Here is a 24,155-nt window from a genome sequence, read left to right as displayed (position 1 = left end):
TTTGGCGTTCACCACGCGACGGAGCACGTGCGTTCTCCATTTTGTTTTTCTGTGAGTGTAACGTGCGTTCTCCTTAGCGCACACGCAAAAAATGGCAAAGCTGGTGTGGACCTTAGCGCACACGCAAAAAATGGCAAAGCTGGTGTGGACCTGGGCTTAGCCCGGCTTAGGCCCGCATTTCGGTCCCACAAATCCAACCCGGCCCGAACCGACCCGATCTGGCGTATATTATCCCGACGTAGTAAAACAAAAGCGAAAGAGAAAAGGAAAACCTAAATTCCCCATCCGAAGCGCAGAGCCACCCCACCTCGCCCCGGCGCCCGCCCGCCCGCCTGCCTCCCCGACCCCGATCGATCCATCGAAGCCGAAGAAGCTCCCCCTCCCCTCTGAGAACACCGCGCGAAAACATAACACAGCCCCCCTCTCCAGTCGTAAAGGCAGCCCCCGCAAAGGCTTCGAGCGGGCGTTGCCGCGCTCCGATTTGAACCGGGAAGCGGGGGACGAAGGCCCCCGCCTCACCGCCACGCCTCCGCCGCGCCGCGCGGGCCGGAGGCGGAAACCCTAGCGATGGCGGCGTCCGTGGACGCGGCCGCGGCCGTGGCCGCGCCTGCTCCCCCGCCGCCCGTCGCCGCGCCCGAGGAGGCCGGCGGGGGCGACGCGGAGCAGGCCAGGATCCTCATCGGGGCGCTCAACCTTCTGTCGCGCAACCTCCCGCTTCCACCCGCCGTCCTGCGCGCGGTCTCGTCCATCTACCACGGCGGCGAAGACGCGGACCAGGAGGAGGAGGAAGGGGCCGAGGGCCCGTCGCTGGTCGGGGATGAAGGCGGAGAGGGGGATCCCGCTGACGCCGTCGATGCGGCCGAGGTGCGTGCCGGTGCTTCTCCACTATGCGGCGCGTTTCGGTTGGTTGCTCTGGCGTCGTGTAGCTCGATGGGGACTCTGGTGCCGGGGTTTGGTCTGGTGCATGGTTTGGCTAGGGTTTGTGGAATTGGCGAGATTTAGCTGTGGTCCCAAATAATTAATTACTGTGGTTCGTGGTTTCGTGCTACGGATTTTGGGTTAGTAAATTTCTCTGGCTGACACACTCTTGATTCTCTTTAGATGAACGCATGATTATGGCATATCAACTTGTATTATCCCGGGGCTACAAGATTGGTGCTAGATATATTTAGCTGGCCACTCAGCTGGAACGACTTGAGTGACATTTGATGATTGGGTGTCATGTTGTTTGTTTGGGTGATAGGGTCTTCTAATGTTGCGATGGAATCAGAAACATGTAGCTTCATTTCCAAAATGCACTATATTTATCTAGGACTTCCTTGAGAACTTTGTCTTGCCATCAGGCTGATTTTCATTAATGAGGGGAATTAGATGAAAAATGGGATAAATTCTTGTCTTCCTTTATATGTTAAGTTGTTTGCCGTCATAACTGATCTGAGATACTTCTGCCCCCACCCCCCTTGTTTCGAGAAACTTCTCCTTCTGCCACTGTTTGTGATCCCGACCTTGGGTTAGGAAAAAGCCATGCCAGTTTTCTGTTGTCCTGACAAGAAATTACCAGGAAGGAAAGCACCACAAAATCACATGAAGTTCATAAGAAACAAAAATACAGGATGACCTGGAGAATTCTGGAGTCACTTTTCTACACAAGTTTAAGACTGATTTTCTTCTTCTGAAGTTTCAGTCCAGATCAATCCATGATTTTTTTTCTTGATTATCTGGCATTTTCTTGATAGAGTTCTGAATTTTCTTTTATTCTTTCTGTTGATGGTTGTTTGGCTTGGACCACATGACAATGGCTAGAGAAACACGTAATGCTAGAAGGAGGAACACAACGAGTGGCATAAATATTATCTCTTTTGTTCTATTATTATTGGAGGTTTAGTGTTTGTTAATATTCTTTAAATGGCCTTTTCCTCTTACTCTTAGGAAGCCACCTTGATTCAAGAGCTTGAAGATTCTATATATAGAAACCAAACGACACACATGTCGTCCTCAAAGTTGACTGCTCTAAAAGAAGAACGCTTCAATACCTGCATCCAGCATCGGTTATCTGAACTCGAAGGTCAGATATCAACTCCTTCAATGTCTTGTTACCTGATTAGTTTTCTGAGTTCCATTTTCTGTAGTAAATCAATACTGTATTAGGCTTTTAGCATTAGTACTTATCCCGCTTTCACCTTGTCTTTCTGTATTACGAAGGTCCTTGGTTATTTTGTTTTGGTACTTATCTTTCTGTTTTATCTTCTGTTCTGTATCTTTGCTTACCTTGATTTGCATATAAAAAGTTGGTTCTGCAATTGACCTTCTGAAAATGGCTAAGACGGTGCAAAAGGGTAGGATTGATGTTTTTGGTTTTCTTAGAATCTTGTATGTCCATTTCTCTGTTCACACTCTTGTAATTGCACGTCTCAAACATGATTTCTAGTGGATGCTTACTATTGGGCATGTCTCCACAACACAATTTTCCTGTACTTGCATTTTTTTGCAGTTGCTTTTTAGAGTACTTCTCAACTTTTCTGAACTTATTTAGTTATTTAATAAGTTATGTACACCAATGCCAATCTCGTTTCTTGTTATGTGCCAGGGTTACCATCTACTAGGGGTGAAGATTTGCAAATGAAGTGTTTACTCGAATTATATGGGCTCAAGGTAAATGCAATGTCTATTGGGACCAATGATTTTCCAGGCATTGCATTTTTCTGCTTTACATGCTTACACTTCCCACTACATGGTTTTCTTATTTGTGATAGTTTCTCTTTTCTCCTGACCATCTAATATTTGTGTAGATAATTGCTTGATGGTTATACATTGATAAATGTTATAAGCTGAAGTGTGCTGGTTTTATAATACATTGCTGTCCCCTTTTTTTTCCGAACAACTTCATTATTTATAAAATATTGGCATGTTTGGTCGATAGGAACGACTTTGCCAAGACATTTATGTTGGTAAGTCGAGATTTTGGCACTGTCTGCTGCCAAATTTTGGTGCAAAATTGTAGTGATTGCTTTGCTGTCAATTGCTTGGTCCATATGTTTGGCACTGCCAAAATTTTGCAAAGACAAGGTGGCTGCCAATTTCCCAATTCTTTTGGAAGCAAACCATTTGGATGACTACTTTCTGGGTATACCAACATATTGGCAAGCCAAAAACTGGCAGCTAACCAAGCATGCCTGGTGTCTTATTTGAGTGAATCAAGCCTCACGTCTTCATGGAATATACCTGTAAATACATGCAACTTCTGCAAACTAGTTGTAGTGTTTGGTTTAGTGATACACTTGATGAGTAAGCATGCAGGGAAAATCTGTACCAAGTTACAGCGATACAGATAGAAATGCCAATACTGTGCTCTGGCACCTTTTAAAAAACACATATGGGTTATGTTTGTGTGTGTGTCTCTCTCTCTATATATTATTATAGAAGTTAGTCATGTTTATACTAGAAGTCTATTGGTCTCCAACATACAAATGCAAATACAAATACAAATACCGATACCATGCTACAACACCTTATAAAAAACACAGAAATGGGCTATATATATATATACTCCCTCCGTTCCTAAATATAGTGCGTATAAGCTTTTTAGAGATATTCCGCAATGTAGTGCGTATCTCCCTCCTGGAGCGATTTTGGACGAAACTACCCTCCCACCAAACCGAACAACCAGTGCCCCAGCCCACCGCTTCACTCGCATCTCTCTCTTCCTTATCCCTTCGTCTTGCGGCTTTTCCCACCTGTCTCGCCACCGATCTGCCACCTCTGTTGCTCATCTCCACTGATCCCTACCTCCATTGCGACAACACAGTAGATCGAGTTGCTTCTAGGCAAGAGGGCCGAGGTGGATGGACGAGGTGATGCACAAATCGGCAAGCAGGAGCTCCAGCGCCGCGGTCGTAGTACGCCGCACGGAGGGCGAGCTCCAACACGTGAAGCTCAGTGGCACAGAGCAGGTTCACCAGCCACAGGAGCTCCAGCGTGAGCACGCGCACGCGAGCATCAACAGGGCAGAGCATGTTCTCCACCGACGGGGGGGGGGGGGGGGGATCACGGCCACCTGCCCGTTCAACACGTGCAGCTGCGGCAGCGGCGAGAATCGATGGGCGGCAGCAAGATTCGACCAGCAGCCGAAGCAACGCGCCCGTGTCCGGTTTCTCGGCGGCCACCGCGTGCGTGTATGGCTGGCGACGGCGACACTGGTTCAAGGATGAAGGAGGGTGAGGGGGAGGAGAGGAGGAAGAAGATGGGGAAGAGCTAAAAAAAGGAGCCGCCTGACGAGCGACGGCGCTGGAGGAGCCGCCGCCTAACGAACGGCGGCGCTGGAGGAGGAGATGGCTGACGACGGCACCACCGGAGTCTAGCTAGCATCGGCAACGCTGATGGGTGGAGTACCAACTAGTACTACTACTTGGACCTGGGCTGGGATAGAGATGGAGTGGGGGCTTTCTCGTCCAAAATTTGATGCCAGCACACTCATTGGTATATGTGCTAAAAACTATGCGCACTAGATATTGGAATGGAGGGAGTACTTAATACCAAAAAACATATATAAACTGTGTGAGCGCGTACACTGACTTATTCTGCGTGCAGATCCATCATGCGGGCGCCCTCAGTTTGGTTAAGATCAAACCAACCTGTAGTGTACCCCGCCGCATGTCACAACTGATCGTCACACCTAGCCCATATATGGTAACCTAAAATGAACATGTTCAAGCGTACAGTTTTGCATGTAAACAGTAATCATGCATACATATAGTAGTAACGCTAGTAATAATGAGGACAAGAACTTGTATTACGATATAAACTAGTTCCATTTACCATCTTGCAAAACTAGAGCCTTGTACATCACAACGTCATTTACAATCTTCTATATTTACTAGATGCTCCACTACACATTAATTAGCACCTACAACTTTAATACATTACCACCTAAATAATCGTGTGGTTTTGATTTGCATCTTAGTTTTAGTTGCATCTCGTGGTGATTCCATTACTATATTTGTAACTTGTGGTGATTCCATTACCATATTTACCAGCTATTTTACCAGGGTTAGAAGGATGGCTGGTTTGCGAGACAGAGAGTTGTGCATGACACATAGTAATAGATGCAACTCTATTACTATTTTTGCTGGCTATTTTACCGGGATGGTTTGCGGAGCAGAGTGTTGTGTGTGTGTGACTAGCAGTAACCATCTTAGTTTTAGTTGCATCTTGTGGTAATTCCATTACTCTATTTGCAACTTGTGGTAATTTCATTACCATATTTGCCAGCTATTTTACCAGGGTTAGAAGAATGGCTTGTTTGTGAGACAGAGAGTTGTGCATGGCTCATATTAATAGATTTAACCCTACTACTATTTTTGCTGGCTATTTTACTGGGATTAGAAGAACGACTGGTTTGCGGAGCAGAGTGTTGTGTGTGACTAGCAGTAGCCAATTTTTTTCGAGAAAACGCAAAAAGGCTTTTGCGTTTCATTATATTGAAAAGAGAGAGATAGTTTGTTACATCCTCCTAGGAGGCACCATTCCAGGTGAGAAACACAAAGTAACTTCAGTGGACATCCCAGGTCTGTGGGAGGATGACACGCATGCCTCGAGCACCCGCGGTCGCCCAGAGCGTAGCTTCTTCTTTGATCTTTGCAACCAAGACGCTAGTCGAAGGGGTGGCCGCATTGAAGACACAATCGTTGCGATGCTTCCAGGTCATCCAAGGGATCAGCAGCGTCGCGGATGTAAGTCCTTTGCGCATCAGCTTGGGCGTGGTCTGCCGCGCCGTGTGCCACCAGGTCGACAGGGAGTTTTCACCATTAGGCGCGCTGCAAGGAAGGTGCAGCCAAGACAGGATGTTGTGCCAAATCTGCTTGGTGAAGGGGCAGTCCATGATCAGGTGGTTCATCGATTTCGGCATTTGATCACATAGCGGGCAGCGAGGAGGGTGCGGCAGTCCGTGGCGAGCGAGACGATCAGCTGTCCAGCAGCGTCCCAAGCTAGCGAGCCAATGGAAGAACTTCACTCGCGGGGGGGCCCAGCCTTTCCAGTTAAGTTTCCATGCCGGGCAGGAAGTAGAGCCATGGAAGGTGGCGAGGTACGCGGACTGGGCGGTGTATGTGCCAGCAGCATTCCACTTCCAATGGAGCTGGTCTGGATCAGCAGAGAGAGAGTGATATTCTCAATGGCCCTCCAGGTTAGCAAGTATTGGCCAATCTCTTGAATGCCAAGGGCGCCATGAATGTCTGAAGCCCATGTGTGCGCCTGAAGGCCATCGGCCACTGTTCTTATTTTGCGGCGGCGCTTGGGGATGAGGGCGTATAGCTGGGGGGCGATCTCAGAGATGGATTGCCCGTTGATCCATCGGTCTTCCCAGAACAATGCTCGCCGACCATCGCCAAGGACCATGGAGGTGGACGCAAAGAAGAATGCACGTTCCTCACTGGAGAACTGCAGATCGAGGCCAGCCCAAGCCCTGTTTTCGTCCATGCGCGCGAACCAGAGCCATCTGGTGCGCAAGGCAAGGCCCGTGCGCTCCAGGTCATGGATGCCGAGGCCGCCTAGGCGTGTAGGGCGGCAGACGCGGCGCCAGTTCACGTGGCAGTTGCCGTCTTGAGCCTCGGTGCGGCCAGCCCAGAGGAAGCCTCTGGATCTTCTCGAGGAGTTTGAGGACTTTCTTTGGCGGCGCGAGCACAAGGAGTTGATGCAGGGGAATTGCACAGAGCACGGATTTGACAAAAGCGAGGCGTCCAGTCTTGTTCATGAGGTGCGCCTTCCAAGTGGGCAGCTTCCCGGCAGTCTTGTCGACGACGGGTTGTAGTTGGGCGGCAGTCGGGCGTCGCAAGGTGAGGGGGATACCCAGATAGGTGATGGGGAACTACGCGATGGGGCATCCCAGTGTCGCGATGGCCGGAGCGACCTCCTCGTTTGTGCAATGAATCATTGTGGCCGTGCTCTTCTGGAAGTTTACCCGCAGGCCTGAAGCTCTGCCAAAAAGCTGCAGGATCTCTCTGACCGCCAACGTGTCGCTGGGCGAGGGGTGGCAGAAGAGGATGACGTCGTCGGCATAAAGCGAGATGATGGGGACCACACGACGGGGGTGCAGCTGTTGCAGGATGTTGAGCTCGGCAGCCCAGCGAAACAAGCGCCCCAACGTGTCGACAGCAAGCACAAAGAGCTGCGGTGACATCGGGTCGCCCTGGCGGAGTCCACATCGATGCCAGATCGCCAGGCTAGGCGCGCCATTTAGGAGGACTCGGGTGCTGGCCGACGAGAGCAGGATGGCGATCCAGTCGAGGAAGCGATCACCGAACCCATATCGACGCAAGGCCTCGAAGAGGAAGGGCCATGAGACGGAGTCGAAGGCGCGGGTGAGATCAAGCTTGAGGAGGATGCGCGGAGTTCCTAGCTGGTGGAGGAGGCGCGCCGACTGTCGCACGATCAAGTTGTCGTGGAGGCTGCGTCCGGGGATGAAGGTGTTCTGGATGGGACTGATCAAGTCATTCAGCTTGGGCGCGAGGTGGAGAGGTAACACCTTCGTGAAGATCTTGGCAACGAGGTGGATGAGGCTGATGGCCCTGTAGTCAAACAGGCTGGCAGCGTCGGCGCGCTTTGGGATGAGCGTGAGCAGCGCCTGGTTCAGACAACCGAAACCTCGTCCATGGAGCAAATGAAGCTGCTGGAAGGCGCAGACGAAGTCGTGCTTGACGACGGGCCAGCAGGATCGAAGGAACTCCGCGGTAAAACCGTCAGGGCTGGGCGCCTTGCGCGCCGGCAGGCGTTTGATGGCTTGCCAAATCTCATCTTCAGTGAATGGGGCCTCCAGGTCGTCGAGGGCGGCCGGCTCGATGAGATGCCGCAGGTCAAGGGCGCAATCTCGAGGTCGATCGGTCCCGAGCAGAGAATCGTAATGCGCGAAGGCCGCCGCGGCCATGTTAGTCTGGTCGGTGAGCACGATGCCGTCAACCGACAGGGAGTGGATCCTGTTCTTCTGCTTGCGATAGGTGCACTGGCGATGGAAGAAGGATGTGTTGGCGTCGCCGTCTTTGAGAGAAGAGATGCGCGCGCGCTGTTGAGCCAGAGTTTGCTCGAGCGAAGCGAGGCCAAGGTATGACAGCTTGATCTGTCGGCGGAGCCAGTCCTCGTGGGGCGTGAGCTGGCGAAGCTCCTGGGCCGAGTCAAGACGCAGGAGCAGCTCGTGCGAGATCGTGAGCTGGTCGCGGATGTTGCCCACGGCGCGAGCGCTCCAGCTCATGAGTCTGCGCGCGGTGGCCTTCATGCGCCGCATTATGCGGCGGAACGGGCTCGGGTCGTCCATCGAAATCCAAGCAGCCGCAACCACGTCTTGGAAGCTGGCAATGCGCGTCCAGTATTCCTCGAATTAGAAGCGCCGGTGCACCGGGGGCGAGGGCGAGCAGTCCAGCATGAGCGGGCTGTGATCAGATACAACCGAGGCAAGGCAGCGAAGGTGGCACTCGCCGTGTCGCTCCTCCCAATCCGCGGTGCATAGTACTCGGTTGAGGTGAACCAGCGTGGGCGGGGTCTGCTCATTTGACCATGTGTATCGTCGACCATTGAGGTAAACCTCCTTAAGCGCGAGGTCGTTGATAACACGACGGAAGCGCCCATCATGCGTCTGTTAGTATTCCCGTTGTTCTTGTCTTCGTCGCGGTAGATCAAGTTGAAGTCTCCGCAAAGCATCCAAGGGACGTCGCAATTAGCACGGACGTCGCGGATTTCCTGAAGAAACGCGATCTTCTCCTGGTCCTGCTGCGGCCCATATACAATGGTCAGCCACCAGGGGGCGTCAACGCTCGATGGAGTCGAAACCTGGGTAGTGAGCGTGTTGGGGTTGAACATGTGATTGTCAACAGTCACCATCCTGCTCTTCCAGGCCAGCAGGATACCGCCGCGAGTGCCAATCGCCGGCAGGTAAACATAGTCATCAAAGTCCGAACCAAGCGTTTCGAGGACAGTGGACATGTGGATGAACTCCATCTTGGTTTCTTGAAAGCAGACGATCGACGCGTCGGTAGACACGATCAACGAGCGAATGGCGGTGCACCTAGCGCGGGTGTTTAGGCGACGCATGTGACGGGGCCGTGTCTGGCCCGACGTCAGAGGTGGGGGGGGGGGGTTGGCGCCAGCAGTTGGGGGCCAGATGGGGCAGCGACATGCGTGTCCTCCTGCTGAGGCGATCTTGTCGGGGGAGTTGGCACCAGTGGTTGGGGGCCAGCAGGGGAAGCGACATGCACGGACTCCCGCTGAGGCGATCCTGTCGGCCTGGGATCTGCTGCCGCCGCAGCCTTGGCGAGCGCAGTCTCCTTTCACGCTTTTTCTTTCCTCCCCTCTTTCCTCTTTTAGCTTTGTGACGAGAGGGGTGGCCCTGGGTGCAGGCGGTGGGCCAGGCGTCCATACATCGGGCTGGCGACGGTACGGGCGGTGGTGTGTCTGCGCGCACGGTGGTGCAGACTCCGGACCAGCGATCGGCGACGGCGAGGCCGTCAGCGCGGTGCTGGCCACGGAGGTGCGTCTAGCCGGCAGCGTCGACAGCCATGCCGTCGGCACGTCCCTCCTGAGCAGCGGCAGTGCGGCGGCGCTTGCGGCCGCGGCGACACGAATGGCCGCGTCCGGGGCCTTGGCCGGCATCGGCATCTCCATCAGCCGCCGCGCGCCCGTCACCCGTGCCATCTGGGCGAGCTGCATGACTGGAGGGGGCGCGAGCTCGGTCGACGTCGGATCGGGCAAGGGCGATGGCGATGGGGTACGTGAGGGTGGTGACCGTGGGGGCGGAGGAGGCGGTGCGTCCCGGAGTGACCTCGACGATCTCCAGCGTCGCAGCGTGGCGGATGTCAGCAGGGTCGTGTGCGACCAGAGAGGCGGAACGTGGCCAGGTCAGCGCGGGAGCGCGTCTGCGGATGGAGGCGCTCAATCCAGACACCGGTCCCGAGGATGTGCTCCGCCGTCGCTAAGTGCCAGGCATGGGCGGGGATGCCGCGGAGCTCGAGCTCGACGCGGTATTCGAACCCACCGGAGCCGGCGTGGGCAAGTTTGCACCATGGGCGAAGCGACAGTGAGAAGCGCGGGCAGCGGATGTAGTGGTCGCCGTTCATGCGGTCCTTGGAGGCGCGGGAGCCGAAGATGATTAGGAAATCTTCCGGCTTGTGGAGGTGGGTGGTGAAGTCGCCTTCTTCAAAGCCGAACGTGGAGTAGAGGAGCTCAGCGACGTCGTCGACGGACACCTGGGGACGAGTCCCAGTGATGGTGGCCACCATCGCCCGGCTGAGCACCTCCTCCGCTTCCTCCATCTCAACGGTGCGCGACATGATGATACGTGCTGGTGCAGCAGCGTTCACGTGCGCGACCGGAGCTGGGGCCGGTGGTTGGGGGGCGACCTGCACAACTGGAGCAGGAGCCGGTGTCTGGGGCGCGGCAGTCCGCAGGGCGGCGGGGGGGTCGCGGTCGGCGTGGTGCTCGGCAGCCCTTGGGGCGGCGGGTGGAACGCGCCCAGCGCGGCGGTTGAAGTCGTCACATCCACGGGAGTCGTGGCCGGAGATGAGGCACCGCCGGCAGCGAATGTCATTGGTGCAGTCGCGGACGCGGTGGCGGGGGTCGAGGCAGCGGAAATAGAGCCCGGCAAGCTCTTCGAGGGACGGGCTGCGCTGGCGACGGGCTCCGCGCAGGCTCGCGGCGAGGCCGACGTCGATTCCTGCGGCGCGGTTGCTGGTAGCTGTCGGCGTCCACCGAGGCACCGCGCGAGACTCGGTGCACCTCCGAGCGGGGGCCAAGGCGGGCGGAGGCGGGCAGCCTGGGGGCCGCCGGGGCGGGGCCGCTGGGCGCCGGCGCGAGGACGATGAATTTAATTCCGTTACTTTTTCTTGCATGCGGTTTTACCATCATGATTAGCGGGTTGGTACGGAGCCACGGGACGGAGGTGGGGCGCGTGGAATGGTAACGGAAATTAAAGAAATTACTATATTTCTTACTTCCTTTTACTCTCACACAACTAGCCGAGTGAGACTGCACTGGTTTGGTGGCACGGTGATTAGCGACCGGCGCGTAGAATAAGAGCTTTGCGCGCTCGCTTGGTTTAGCGCCACCGTATATATAGAGAGATTAGTGATTTTTATACTAGAAGTCTATTGGTTCTCCAACTCCAGTGTCCAAACGCCCCAATATTATCTAAGCAAGGCCTCTAGCTCTGCAAGATTAAAAAGGAATGCCTACAAATGAAATAGAAAGCTATTAAAAGCATCCTAGCAAAAATGGTAATTAAATACTTTGCATTGTAAATTACCCACCTGCAGTATAGAACATCCTAGCAATCAGAGCAGCAAAGCTTGCTGTGAGTTTCCTGATTGAAGCTTGCTTCAATAGCCAATGAGCCCCTTCTCTTCCTCCCACTGGTGCCATCGTCATTTAGAGAAATCGCACAAGCAGCATTCAGCCCGTGGACTGCATTGGCTCTTCCACTGCCTGCATTTGAGTTTGAGCTTCCAATTCCAGAACCACCAGTCGCTACCAGTGCTTAATGAACTAGCCATTTCTGACCTTAAAAGGGGGGTAAAAAGTAATCGGCACACAACAACTCGAGAGGGAGAAGGGAGAAGGGGAAACTAACCCGCGGCTTGGAAGGAGACAGATCAGCTCCGGACGGCGAAGGGATCTGCGGTGGTGGTTTGGATCTGGCGGTGAGAGGCTGACAGCAGCCATCCTTCTTCTCCAGTGCGGCGGCCCTCCGACCAGGGGAGGGAGCTGTGGTGAGAAATCAGCCTTCTCCGGTGAGGAATCCCGTCTCGCAGGCGAGAAATCAACCTCCCCGGCGAGGATTCATCCTCCCCGACGAGGACTCAACCTCCAACGACAAATTGACTGATTTCGGCGACGGATTGAGCTTCTCTCGCGAGAAATCGAGCTTCACTGGCTGGTTCCCATCAGTGCAGCAAGGGACAGAGGAAGAGGGAGAAAGGCGGCGTGAGGAGGAACCCTAGATTTTCTGTTGACTGTGCACGTATGGGATCCTTTAGTAGGACAATGGAATAAACGGGCCGGTGGTTTAATGTGCTAGGTCAGCACGTCTAACTAGTCGTGTGGCACTAAGGTCAGATGGAGGCATGGGCGTGTGAGAACGAGTCGAGAATGGGCAGGGTGCGTTTGTGGTATGAATCGAGCGGTTGGGTTTTCCTGTATGAGACAGGTATCGGGGTGCATCCCAGCTGTATCAGAATTATTTTTAGGACGCTGCTAGACAGCAATTGCTTGCTGCCTAGCGCGATGGAGCGGCCTATCTATTTTGGGTAAGTGCGTGTGTGACCTCCTCCCAGATCCGGAAAAGGGAAGTTATTTGCCCATAGCACTTACAAGCTGCCGCAAAAGAAAAAACAAACTGGTCCCCGCACCACGGGATCCTCATTACAGGAAAATACCACTTTCGCCCACCCTGGTCGTCTTGACCTCTTCTATCCAAGAATACGTCAAGCAAAAAAGAGAACTGGGCAACAATATTATACACCAGGGGGAAGGAGCAGGCAAAATAGAAGGGTAAAACAATTCGGTTGCTGTCTCTTAACTTGTCACATGATCCGGACTACAGAAAACTTGCTTTGAATATGGTATTTTTTTTTCATGTTCCTGTCCCTGTAAAACCTAATGTTTTGCTGTACATTTCATCAAGTTCCTACAAAATCAAAAGCTTGCTGACCATTCTTGTTGTCTATTAATGTCTTGCACCTAGCCCCTACAAGAAAAAGTAGATGGTGTGAAGCAAAAACTCAAAGAAGTTGCATGCACAGGATCAGGATTTGAAAAAGCAATTTAAACGTGTTCCCATGGGCAAAAAAATTGTCAATAAGCGTTAGTGTGGTTGCTTCATATCTACAGGATCTAAGTTCCCTTCCCCGTTGAATATGTGAGAGTTCCCAAGTTAGCGGTGTTGGTAGGCAAATTAATATGTGTTGGTGCATATTTGTAGGCAAATCAATATGTGTTGATGCATTCTAAAAAATATGTAGGCAACTTGGGAAGCGTTTGGCAGGCGAACTAGGAGTGAGGACTCTATGTTGCAGGCAAATTAGTAATGTTCGGTAGGCGAATTCGGGGTGAGCTGTGTTGTAGGCAAATTAGGAACGTTTGGTAGGTGAATTAGGAGTGAGGACTCTGTTGCAGGCAAATTATGAGAGTTGGGTAGGTGAATTTAGTAGCGTTCAGTAGGCGAATTAGGGGAGTTCAGTAGATGAATTAGGAGTGTTCAGTAGGCGAATTAGGAGCGATCAGTAGGAAAATTTAAGAGTGATCAGTAGGCAAATTAGAAGCATTCAGTAGGTGAATTAGGAGCGTTCAGTAGGCGAATTTAGGAGCGTTCATTAGGCGAATTAGGAGTGAGGACTCTATGTTGTGGGCGAATTAGGAGCTTTCAGTAGGCGAATTTAGGAGCGTTCAGTAGGCGAACTAGGAGTGAGGACTCTATGTTGCAGGCGAATTAGGGGCGTAGGTAGGTGAATTAATATGGGCAGGCAACTTAACACAAAATTGTTAGGCTGATTAGGAGTGAGAATTCTAAGTTTTGGCTACTTAGTGTGCATTGCGGCGTGACTAAGTAGCTAGGTTGGCAGGCTAGCCGACTTTTAGTGTTCTGTTTTGGCGACTTAGTTTGCATGCTGATGCGACTAAGGCTAACGGCTAGGTTGGCAGGGTAGCATGACTTATTGCGCGGGTTTAGACAGGCTTGTGTATGTGAGGGCATGACTAAGTTAGCTGCTAAGTCGAACGAGTTCGGGCAACTTAGTTATACATGCTGGCTGGTTTTAGGCAACTTAGTACGTGTGGTGGGCAAATTAGTGAGGGGGGTTAGCAGCTAGGGAATCGTAGAGTTAGGGAACTCTGTTCATTGGTTTAGCGACTTTGGAGGGCTTGGCGACTACGGGTCTGCTGGCTTGCTGGGGTTGTAACCGTGTCCGGCAGGGGGACAAACCAAAACCAATAACTATGTCAGCTTTTTTTTTGGCGGGGGGGGGGGGGGGGGGGTGGGGGGCGGTAGAATAATAATATAAACTGAGAATTTAACACAGTAGATTGTCCTGGTCCGGAAACGGGAGCCCAGCCATGCCTCAGAAACCTTGCCCAGGTCCACTTCTTTTTGCTTCAAAAATCAAACATGTGCGCAAAAATGGTTACAGGTGTTTGTTCGCATCGATTTTCAGTCCAAAATCGACATGACAAAATAATGTGCCACATGCTGAGGACATGCCATTAGCAGCTCGACACATGATATGACCCCAAAATGCTGGCATCATATTAGCCATTCCCTGCTCACTTTAAATTACTTCATCAATGATTCCTAAGAAAAAAAAAACAACTAGATTTTGGATTGATTTAAGTTGTTGATTCTAACTTGGTGCTGAATAATGACTGCTGATTTTCTACTTCAAACTTTTCTAAAAGGCTCAAAAAGTACAGCTGTAAGGCACCAGGGGATGCACCGATGCAGATTCACAAACTACATATTTTTTAGGCAACTTGGAGGAGCATCGGTGGGCGAATTAAGAGTGCTGTTAGTCACCATAGAACCCGAACTAGGCAATACTTGGAGAAAGCTCTCAGAAGTTCGTACGTTCTGGCACCCAGTGTTCCTAAATTTAGCGGCAACTTAACAACAAAATGATGGGCAGAAAAATTCCTAGCAGCACGTGAGAAATCTATGTAGTGGCAACTTCACAAAAAAATTGTTGGCAAAAGTTCCTAGCAGTGCGTGAGGATTCACTACCTCTCCTGTACCTCGCACCAGTATGTGGTCCCCAGCAGTTTCCGTAGCAGCACCTCGAATCAATCCCCCCGGAATCATCCAGAAAACTGTGAGAGTTCCCCCAATTCCCATTGCAGCACCTACCCCGAGCCTGGTACCTCCTTCCCTCCGCACACCCTTCCTCATGCCCCGTGTGAGTCGTCACTCCCGCACCGCGAGTCGACGAACTCATCTTCTACTGCGATTAGAAGGAGGGTACAGAACGAAACTAACCTTGGGATGGCGATGTACTGCGTGAATCGCAGGTCCCCCGGGAGCCGACTGCCATCCAATTTCTTCACGCTCGCTCGCGGGCTCATCCGTCCGCTCCCTGATCCACCATGCTCGATGTCGGTCCACTGTGCAGTGCCGCGTCTGGTGGACGGTGCGGCTGTGTCGCTCTGCTGCGCGGGGTCGCGCCAGTGACTAGGTGCCGGCAACCCTAGAATTTCAGTAGGGAAGAGAAAGGGGAATCGCCGGCGAGTGCGTGACCTGGAAAGAAAATAGTGAGCGGCGCGTCTTGCAAAAAAAGAAAAGAAAAAAAAAAGAAACGGAAACGGCAAAAGAAGCCACCGCTTCGCCCACCCCTCCCCACGTGGCGCGATCTCACGAAACGATGGACGGCGGGCGCTCCATTGCGCTCGCTCGCTTTCTAGCGTTTGGGTTATTTTTATTATTTGAAAAATAGAGAAGTGGCTGATATGTATGAGGATATGTATCTCGGGGTATCATGACGTGTCCAACCCCTGACACACTGGTTCCCAACTGTATCCGTGTTTCCCAGGTGGTAATGTAAATGTATATTCATGCTTCTGAATGAAACATTTGATTGATGTACTCATCACTGTGGGAGGCTGGTACCTATTGTCGTTCTAATATGATAATGCTCCAACACGGAGAAAAATAATTACAGATGTGATCTTTTATTGTCGATTTCCTCATTGATCGGGGCACATGAACAATATTTGAGTTGTTTGGCACAAAGGACATCTATAACTTTCAATACTTATTCCAATTATAGGAATGAGTAGTGTAATATGGCAAGTAGTTGTGCACCATATCTTGTTTGCTAAATAGTAGTATGAACTATCAACTGTGTATTATGTTGTTTATATATATATATTTCATAATGCATCATTGTGATTATGAAGTGAAGTGAAGTATAACATGTGCGTGGCATCTATAGATCTATATATAGAAGTATAATAGTGGCGCTGAGTTATTGTATTGATGACCATTGATTAACTTAATTGTATACTTGCAGTTACTAGACTTGCAGAAGAAAGTACGGTCTGATGTCAATGCTGAATACTGGCTACACAAAAAATGTGCGCATCCTGAGAGGCAATTATTTGACTGGGGGATGATGAGGATACGATATCCTTTTACCATGTATGGAATAGGGGATGGGTTTTCAATGGATACCGATGATATCCATCGCAAAAAGAGATTCACCGAGGTTTTTTCTCACATATTTGATATTCAGTTTTGACAATTTTTATACAACTGAAATCTTGATTTTCATTTTTTGCGTTCCCAAACTTCAGAGGATCTCAAAGCTTGAAGAGGAGGAAAAAAATCAGGCTGAGACCAGGAAGAGAAGATTTTTTACAGAAATTCTTAATGCTGCTAGGGAATATCAAGTGCAAACATCGGCTACTTACAAACGAAGAAAGCAACGTAATGATGGAGTTCAGGTATGGTTTGATTTGTTTCCTTATTTCAGAATTAGCAAACAAGATGGTCAATTATCACCTAATTTTGTGTCTTCACTGGATTTATTAGCTCATCCTATTTGTTTACAAACTCGGCTCTGCTGATGATTCTCTTTTATCTCATGATGTTTATTTGAAACACGCCTTATTTGCTGATAGCAATAACCTGATATTGTCAGTTTCTGGTAGGTGTGAACAATGCATCAAAAGTTTCTACTTGTTATATTTAGAGGACTTTCTTAATTTAGCTATTTTCTCCAATATTCATTGATATGTCTGCAACACCATTTCATGTGATGAGCCTCCCATAGGGATAAATGCTTTTTCTAGCATCACTCTACAATTTTTTTATGCTGTATCTATTGGCCTATCTGCAATTGTCTTGCTTCAATTAGCCATGCCATGATTTTGAATGATATTTTTGATGCTGGTTGCAACATGAAAGATGGACATTGTAGTAGCATACATGAAATCATTAGAATGTACAACAGATAAAAAAGATATCTGATGAAATGTGTTGTGCATGTTGTAATGCCCAAGAGATATCATACTTTTTGTGGATGTTCATGGTCAAGCCTTAAGATAAGATGTTTATCGCCCCCTTCCGCCCTTTAAGTTTTTTTATTAGAACGCCATTGTGTTTATTCCGCCCATTATATTTCCTAGGTTAAACTATGCATTTATCCCTATCTATACCCCTTTCCTTGATTTGCTAATCTAAGGATGCGTGAACTTTTTCTTTACTTGTTAAATGTAGGCATGGCATGTCCGGGCGCGCCAGCGTATCAATCGACTTGAAAAAAGTAGGTTGCAAGTTTTGAAAGCAGGTGATCAAGAAGCGTATATGCGGATGGTTGAGGAGAGCAAGAATGAACGGCTTACGATGCTCCTTGATAAAACAAATGAGCTTCTAGAAGGAATTGGGAAAGCTGTACAGCGACAAAAAGATGCTGAGCATGTTAGTCGTCCTGAAGGGTCTGAAGACTCAGAATCTGATGAATCCCCCGAGGAGTCTCCTTCAGATGATGATGCAGATACACACGGTTCTGCAAATACTAGTAAATTTAATGCTGCTGGCCGTAGGCTTGATTCTACTGTCCATTCCATCGAAGAGAAGGTAGATTGAAGCTCGACTTTTAGCCATATACTCCCTCCGTCCGGAATTACCTGTTGGAGAAATGGATGTATCTAGACGTATTTAAAGTTCTAAATACATCAATATCTATCATTTCTGCGACAAGTAATTTGGGACGGAGGGAGTATTTAGTAACTTGTTGCTTGAGATGTTGTCTCGGTCTCACAGTTTTAATCGATTTCTATATGCTATGCAACTAGTGTTGTATAATCTGGTAGCATGGCAAGTAAGATTGTGTGATCAAATACAAATTAACCTTTTGGCTGCACTCATTTTATGCCCCCCTTGGATTCGTGATGATGGTAGATAATATTATTGTCCATAATACAGTGGGTAGAGCCCTACTGCTATACAGTGGGTAGTGCCCTACTGCTACTAGATACCTACTGGCTTAAATAAATCAGTGTGTTATAATCATGTAATGTGGGGATTTTTCTGCAGAAGAATTTATTGCCTGTTTGCAATAACTGATGGTCCCAGTTTATTTGGATCTAATTTCGCTGCTCAGTGGTCCACGAATGAAAATTTTCAGTATTATGGTGTTCTGTAATTTGTTTTTGCCATTTTGTTCTTACAATACAATTTGTTATGTTTCCACTTCTGGGGCAACTAATGTTTCTTTCTACTGTTTTGGATTTACAGGTAACAGAACAACCGTCAGCCCTTGTAGGTGGGGAGTTGAGACCATATCAGTTAGAGGGTCTCCAATGGATGCTTTCTTTATTCAACAACAATTTGAATGGCATTCTGGCTGATGAAATGGGTTTGGGGAAAACAATTCAGACCATAGCTTTGATCGCTTATCTTTTGGAAAAGAAGGAGGTCACAGGACCTCACTTAATAGTAGCTCCCAAAGCAGTACTACCAAACTGGTCTAATGAGTTCAAAACATGGGCTCCCAGGTATCGTCTCACTGGAATTTGCTTGATCAGTATTTCTATATTGTCCTGCTATAAATTGAAGTAACCTAACTCTGATATGCTCGTCGTTTGCAGTATTGGTACAATTCTGTATGATGGTCGTCCAGATGAGAGGAAATCTCTCAGGGAAACAAATTTTGGAGGACAATTTAATGTTCTGCTCACACACTATGATTTGATACTGAAAGATAAGAAGTTCCTGAAGAAGGTTCACTGGCACTATTTGATAGTTGATGAAGGACATCGCTTGAAAAATCATGAATGTGCTCTTGCTCGCACACTAGTTTCCGGGTACACACTTTGGTCATAAGTTATTTTTTTTTTCTTTACTCTGGTGAAGCTTCTTCTATGTGATCACTTGCACCTCTGTTGGAGGATGGCTCTGTGCGCTAGTGACTCCATAACTCATTGTCCTATAGAAAACTTGAAAATATCTGTTGCGGAACAGCCACAGCGGAAAGATGATTAAAGATGAATTATTGTCCGTCCCTAAAAAAACGAGATGAATTATTGTCCGAATAAGAATAATATTGTAGTCCAGAAGAAAGATTAGATTAGTTTAGGAAAGTAACTGGTTAAAAGTGTCCAAGATAGAATTAGACATAGAACTCGTGCGGCATGTTCAGTCTGCTGTATTAAAGGCAGGGCCTGTACTCTATTGAGGGATGCAAGCAATAAACCTCCAGTATTCCTCTTTTCTTTTTCCTTCTTCGCCGATCATGCCCCAACTTTGTTTCCACAACCTCCCCCAGTCAACCGATACATTCTATTCAACCTGTCTTCTGTTCAGTCCACGTTTGTATCAGTCACAGCCGTTGAAAAACTCCAACCTTTCAGCTTTGTTTGTAGTATTAGGTCTCAGAAACCAAGGCTGGTGCTGCTGACCAGTATGAAGCTTCCATTCCTCTTCCGATAAGGTGGCATTGGCAAATTGAGCCTCAAAAGCACCTTATCCTGTCAGTTATTACACTCTTCAAACAATAAATGGTTTGTTAAAATAAGTACGGATCTCTCCCTTCATCAGCAAGAAAGAGCGAAGTTAAAACTTAGTATGACTAGGACACGACCTGAACTTATTCAAAGGTTTCTCACAAAATCATGTTGTACGCATGCACAAATTTGTGTAAAAGTATAATCATGTGTATAGAACAGAAGTTAATAGGCATGCCTTTTTGAAATGTACATATTTTAGAGATAAGTTCATATCATAGTTCGTGGAACTTACGTACTGGAGTTTGTGGTCTTCAGACAGTCTATTTAGCAGGTTAGACCTGTGCACACAACCGAAACATGTGTTTTATTAGTCTTACGTGAGTAGCTAACAGTACAATTAAGGAAATTGTGACCGTGTTCTTTACAGAATATAAAAGGTTACTTTGTACACAAGCATTATGTCTTCTCTCCGTGTTCGCATAAAAACCAGGCATATTTCCTTTGGGTATAAGGGTATGTTTGGATAATCACCAAAACTAACCGTACCAATATGGATAATCACCAAAACTAACCGTACCAATATTTTGGCTATAACCAATATTTTGGCATGCCTATCCCCCCTAGCTAATTCTAGTTCATTTTTCTTGCCAACATTGTTCAAAGCATGTGCAACTTCCTTGACCAATATTGCTTAGCCAAATTTTGCTAGGGCAGCTTGGGCTCAAACCAAACACACCCGATTTTTAAACTTAAGGTACACGCATTTATCCTTCTATTTTAAGCAACGTGAGTTAAAGGCTGAAAATAACATTGAATGGGAGTGCATCCAACTGTACAAGAAAATCTGATGGCTTCTGGGCAGACATCTGGATCCCCCCCCCCCCCCCCCAACCCCTCCAAATCAAAACCAGTGGCTATTTTTCTTAACAGCTCTCATTATCTGTATCAACAGTATGGTCCCAACTGATAATTGATAAATTAGTCACCATATTGTTTATTTAAAGCTTAGAAGTTAACCATTAAGTTCGGTGTAAATCGTTGTGAACTCCAGGTAGGCCAGTAAATATTTATCTTTCGGTATGAAAAATGTTTTTTTCTTGAGAATATTCTTATCAAGATGAATAATTTCCATTACATTTCAGTATCTCTTTGCTTCATGGCTACTTGCTTACTCCCACTTTCCAATTTTCTGTTGAAGCCTCATTTTCCTTCATCTTTTCTGTGATTTAACCTTTTTGCTCATCCTTATTGGCTGAAGTGTTAAATTTTGTCTCGACCTTTTGTGAATCTGACTTATAGATTGCTGATACTTTCTTGTAGATATTTGATCCGCCGCAGACTACTTTTGACTGGCACTCCAATCCAAAATAGCCTACAGGAGCTGTGGTCATTGCTCAACTTTATTCTGCCAAATATTTTTAATTCATCTGGGAATTTTGAGGAATGGTTTAATGCACCGTTTGCATGTGATGTTAGCATTAATGATGAGGAAGAACTATTGATCATACATCGTTTGCATCAAGTGAGTAATGCTTGCCCCAATCCACCCTCAGTCACTCAGTGATTTTGACAAGCTTACATGTTGATATAATGATATTTGTACCTCCACTTCTCTGGCATTCACACCTTTTCGGTTCAATGGAACCAACCGGTGTGTAAGCACGTGTGACACATGAAATGAAGATTACTTCTGATATTTGGGATTTTTATATTTATTCATTTGCTCTTGGTATTTGCCCAGGTTTTGCGTCCATTTTTGCTCCGTAGGAAAAAAGATGAAGTGGAAAAGTATCTCCCTTCAAAAACACAAGTAATACTGAAGTGTGACTTTTCAGCTTGGCAAAAAGCATACTACGAGCAAGTCGCAAGCAAGGGAAAGGTTGCCCTAGGATCTGGTACGTTTTACTTCCAATTCTTTCTTCCCTCGAGGAAGTACTTCTGACTGAATAAATTTGTAATGTTTGATCGATCCTTGGAGAAAGCTGTGCATAAAATTTCAAACTCATGCTATAGTGTCAATGCAAACTTGGTCTTCTTTTGTATTGATGGCATATATAATGCATAGTATTGTCCTTGTGCCTGTACTGCATCTTGAAAATAATAATAAACCGACCGATGATATATTCTTAAGTGGAGCAAGGGATTCCTGCCTGTATTGCATATTTGCATTTAAATTGTCCTTGTATCTTTCTTGAATAGAAGCACTTCTTTATTGTCAACTATGTGCACGTGCAGGACTCAAACCAAAGGCTGTGGCAAACCTATCGATGCAGCTTAGGAAGTGCTGCAATCATCCTTACTTATTTGTAGAGCAATATAACATGTATCAGCGCGAGGAGATTGTTAGAGCATCAGGGAAGTTTGAATTGCTCGATCGGCTACTTCCAAAACTGCATAGGGCTGGTCACAGGGTTCTGCTTTTTTCTCAGATGACAAGATTGCTTAATATTTTGGAAGTATATTTGCAGATGTATAATTTCAAGTATATGAGGCTTGATGGATCAACGAAAACTGAAGAACGAGGGAAATTATTGGCAGATTTTAATAAGAAGGACTCAGAGTACTTCATTTTTCTTCTCAGCACACGAGCTGGAGGCCTTGGATTGAACTTGCAGACTGCAGATACAGTTATTATTTTTGATAGTGATTGGAATCCTCAGATGGATCAGCAAGCTGAAGACCGTGCTCATCGTATAGGACAGAAAAATGAAGTGCGTGTATTTGTTCTTGTTAGTGTTGGATCAATTGAAGAAGAGATCTTGGATCGTGCAAAACAGAAGATGGGTATTGATGCAAAAGTTATCCAGGCTGGGTTGTTCAACAACACCTCCACAGGTTTGTATGCCATTGCTGGCTGTCCTGTTCCTGTATCTCTTTTCTCCATGATGTATTCAAATGTGGAACTCACAAAAATATTGTATTGATCTCTCGTGCAGCTCAGGATAGGAAAGCGTTGCTACAGGAGATCTTGAAGAGAGGAACTAGTACACTTGGAACTGACATCCCTAGTGAGCGTGAAATAAATCGTTTGGCTGCTCGAACTGAGGAAGAGTTCTGGTTATTTGAGAAGATGGATGAAGAGAGGCGACGACGAGAAAACTATAAATCCAGGCTGATGCAGGGACCTGAGGTTCCAGAATGGGTTTTTGATATCAGTGAAACCTTAGCTGAGAAGCTCCTTGCGGAAGAAGCCAAAAATCCTGTGATAAACACAAAGAGGCGAAGAAAGGAGGTTGTCTATTCGGACTCTTATGTTGATCAATGGATGAAATCTGACGAGGTATACGAAGACATCCCAAAGATGACTCCAAGAGCAAAACGGAGTGCTTATTTATCCGATATACAGGAGGTTGATTTACATGATAGGGCAAAAAGGCTCAAATATTCTGACAGCGCCGATGCCGCAGGCAACTCAACCTGGACACCAGAGAAAGGAAGAGCTGGAGTTTCTTCCTACAGCAAGGATGAGAACGAAGACGACAATGACGAAGATGAAGTCACCGCCGGTGGTTTGCAGCAGGGTGGTAGCTTCACCTGGAATACCCTCAGGAGGAAAAGGTCTAGCCACTCCACTAATCCGTCGTCGGACCCTAAAGGGCGCTCGGCATTTTAATGCCCATCTGATAGGAGTGGCATTTAGATGCATGTCTGCTTTCTTCCTTGTGAGGAAAAGTGCTCCGATAGAGAAACTAATACAGTTTCTTCAGAAGTGCATCTAAGCTCATCAACTTTAGGACTAGTGCAGTATTTTATGAATTGGTTGGTATTAAACTGTATCTCCATCAGAACTCGGAATGTTTCCTGATATGTTCGATGCTTAAATAGAAACAATGTTCCTCATGTCATGAGGGTAGAGGTATCTTAATTAGTTCTAAAAGAAAGTAAGGGCATGTTAAATAATGGACGCCACTAACTGCCATACGTGTGGCATATACGACATGCGCCCACACACCGTGTGTGGTGTAAATAGGAGGCAGCCCACGGGCTGTGTGTGGGCGGACATTGGAATTGCTCACACGTGTGGGCGCGGCTACTTCGTGCCACACGCCCAACAAGTACTACTCAACTTCACCCCGTGCATGTGGCACAAAGCAAAAATGCCCACATGTAGCTATCCGGGATGGCAAGTGTAGTTGTAAAAGCATGGCAACTCTGTCTGTTTTGGTTGACTATAGTTGTCATGTCTAATTTATGGTAGTTACCGCGTGTAATCAAATCGTAGTTGCCGTGTGTGATTAACTACTTGCCATATATGATCAAAACAGTAGTTGTCATATGTGTTTACCTAGTTGCCACGTGTGGTCCAATTATAGTTGCCATGTATTGTTAATCACAGTTGCCATGTATGTTTATCTGGTTGCCACGTACGCGCAACTGCAGTTGCCGTGTAGCAAAGAATCACAGTTGCCATGTGTGTGTACCGAGTTGCCACGTTCGCGTAACTGCAGTTGCCGTGTAGCAGAGAATCACAGTTGCCGTGTGTGTACCGAGTTGCCACGTTCGCGTAACTGCAGTTGCCGTCCACAACATAGGAGTGTCGTGTGGGCAAAAAACAGTTCGCCCACACGCGCATGACCTAGATGGTGGCTGTGTGGGCAGGAACTAGTTCGCCCACACAACGCAGCTGGCAAACAGCGTGGTGCGGGCGTGTGGGCAAACTTTCCAACGCCCACACACCAGCCCCATCC

General features: G+C 47.9%; 1 protein-coding gene across 1 annotated transcript; it reads left to right on the top strand.

Moving 5' to 3' along the window:
• Nucleotides 1–312: 312 nt before the first annotated feature.
• LOC125548811 (putative ATP-dependent DNA helicase CHR719) lies at nt 313–23,307 on the top strand. The gene is made up of 12 exons (XM_048712352.2): nt 313–864; nt 1,930–2,065; nt 2,588–2,652; nt 16,029–16,223; nt 16,312–16,461; nt 17,237–17,596; nt 18,257–18,516; nt 18,610–18,825; nt 20,788–20,989; nt 21,209–21,362; nt 21,703–22,302; nt 22,404–23,307. The coding sequence occupies exons 1-12, from the start codon at nt 568–570 to the stop codon at nt 23,078–23,080; spliced, it is 3,312 nt and encodes a 1,103-aa protein (XP_048568309.2). The 5' UTR covers nt 313–567; the 3' UTR covers nt 23,081–23,307.
• Nucleotides 23,308–24,155: the final 848 nt, after the last annotated feature.

Source organism: Triticum urartu, chromosome 1A (assembly GCF_056163025.1).
Source record: "Triticum urartu cultivar PI428250 chromosome 1A, HENAU_Tu73, whole genome shotgun sequence".
Classification (NCBI taxonomy): domain Eukaryota; kingdom Viridiplantae; phylum Streptophyta; class Magnoliopsida; order Poales; family Poaceae; genus Triticum; species Triticum urartu.
Note: the sequence above shows the minus strand (reverse complement) of the source record. Positions and strands in the feature narration are given on the sequence as shown.

Bases quoted from the DNA above. Each gene is read 5' to 3' on its own strand.
- LOC125548811 (XM_048712352.2), top strand. From the start codon at position 568: ATGGCGGCGTCCGTGGACGCGGCCGCGGCCGTGGCCGCGCCTGCTCCC. The intron at 16,224-16,311 runs GTTTTTTCTCAC...CCCAAACTTCAG, and splicing joins GCAAAAAGAGATTCACCGAG to AGGATCTCAAAGCTTGAAGA. The intron at 18,826-20,787 runs GTACACACTTTG...ACTTTCTTGTAG, and splicing joins GCTCGCACACTAGTTTCCGG to ATATTTGATCCGCCGCAGAC.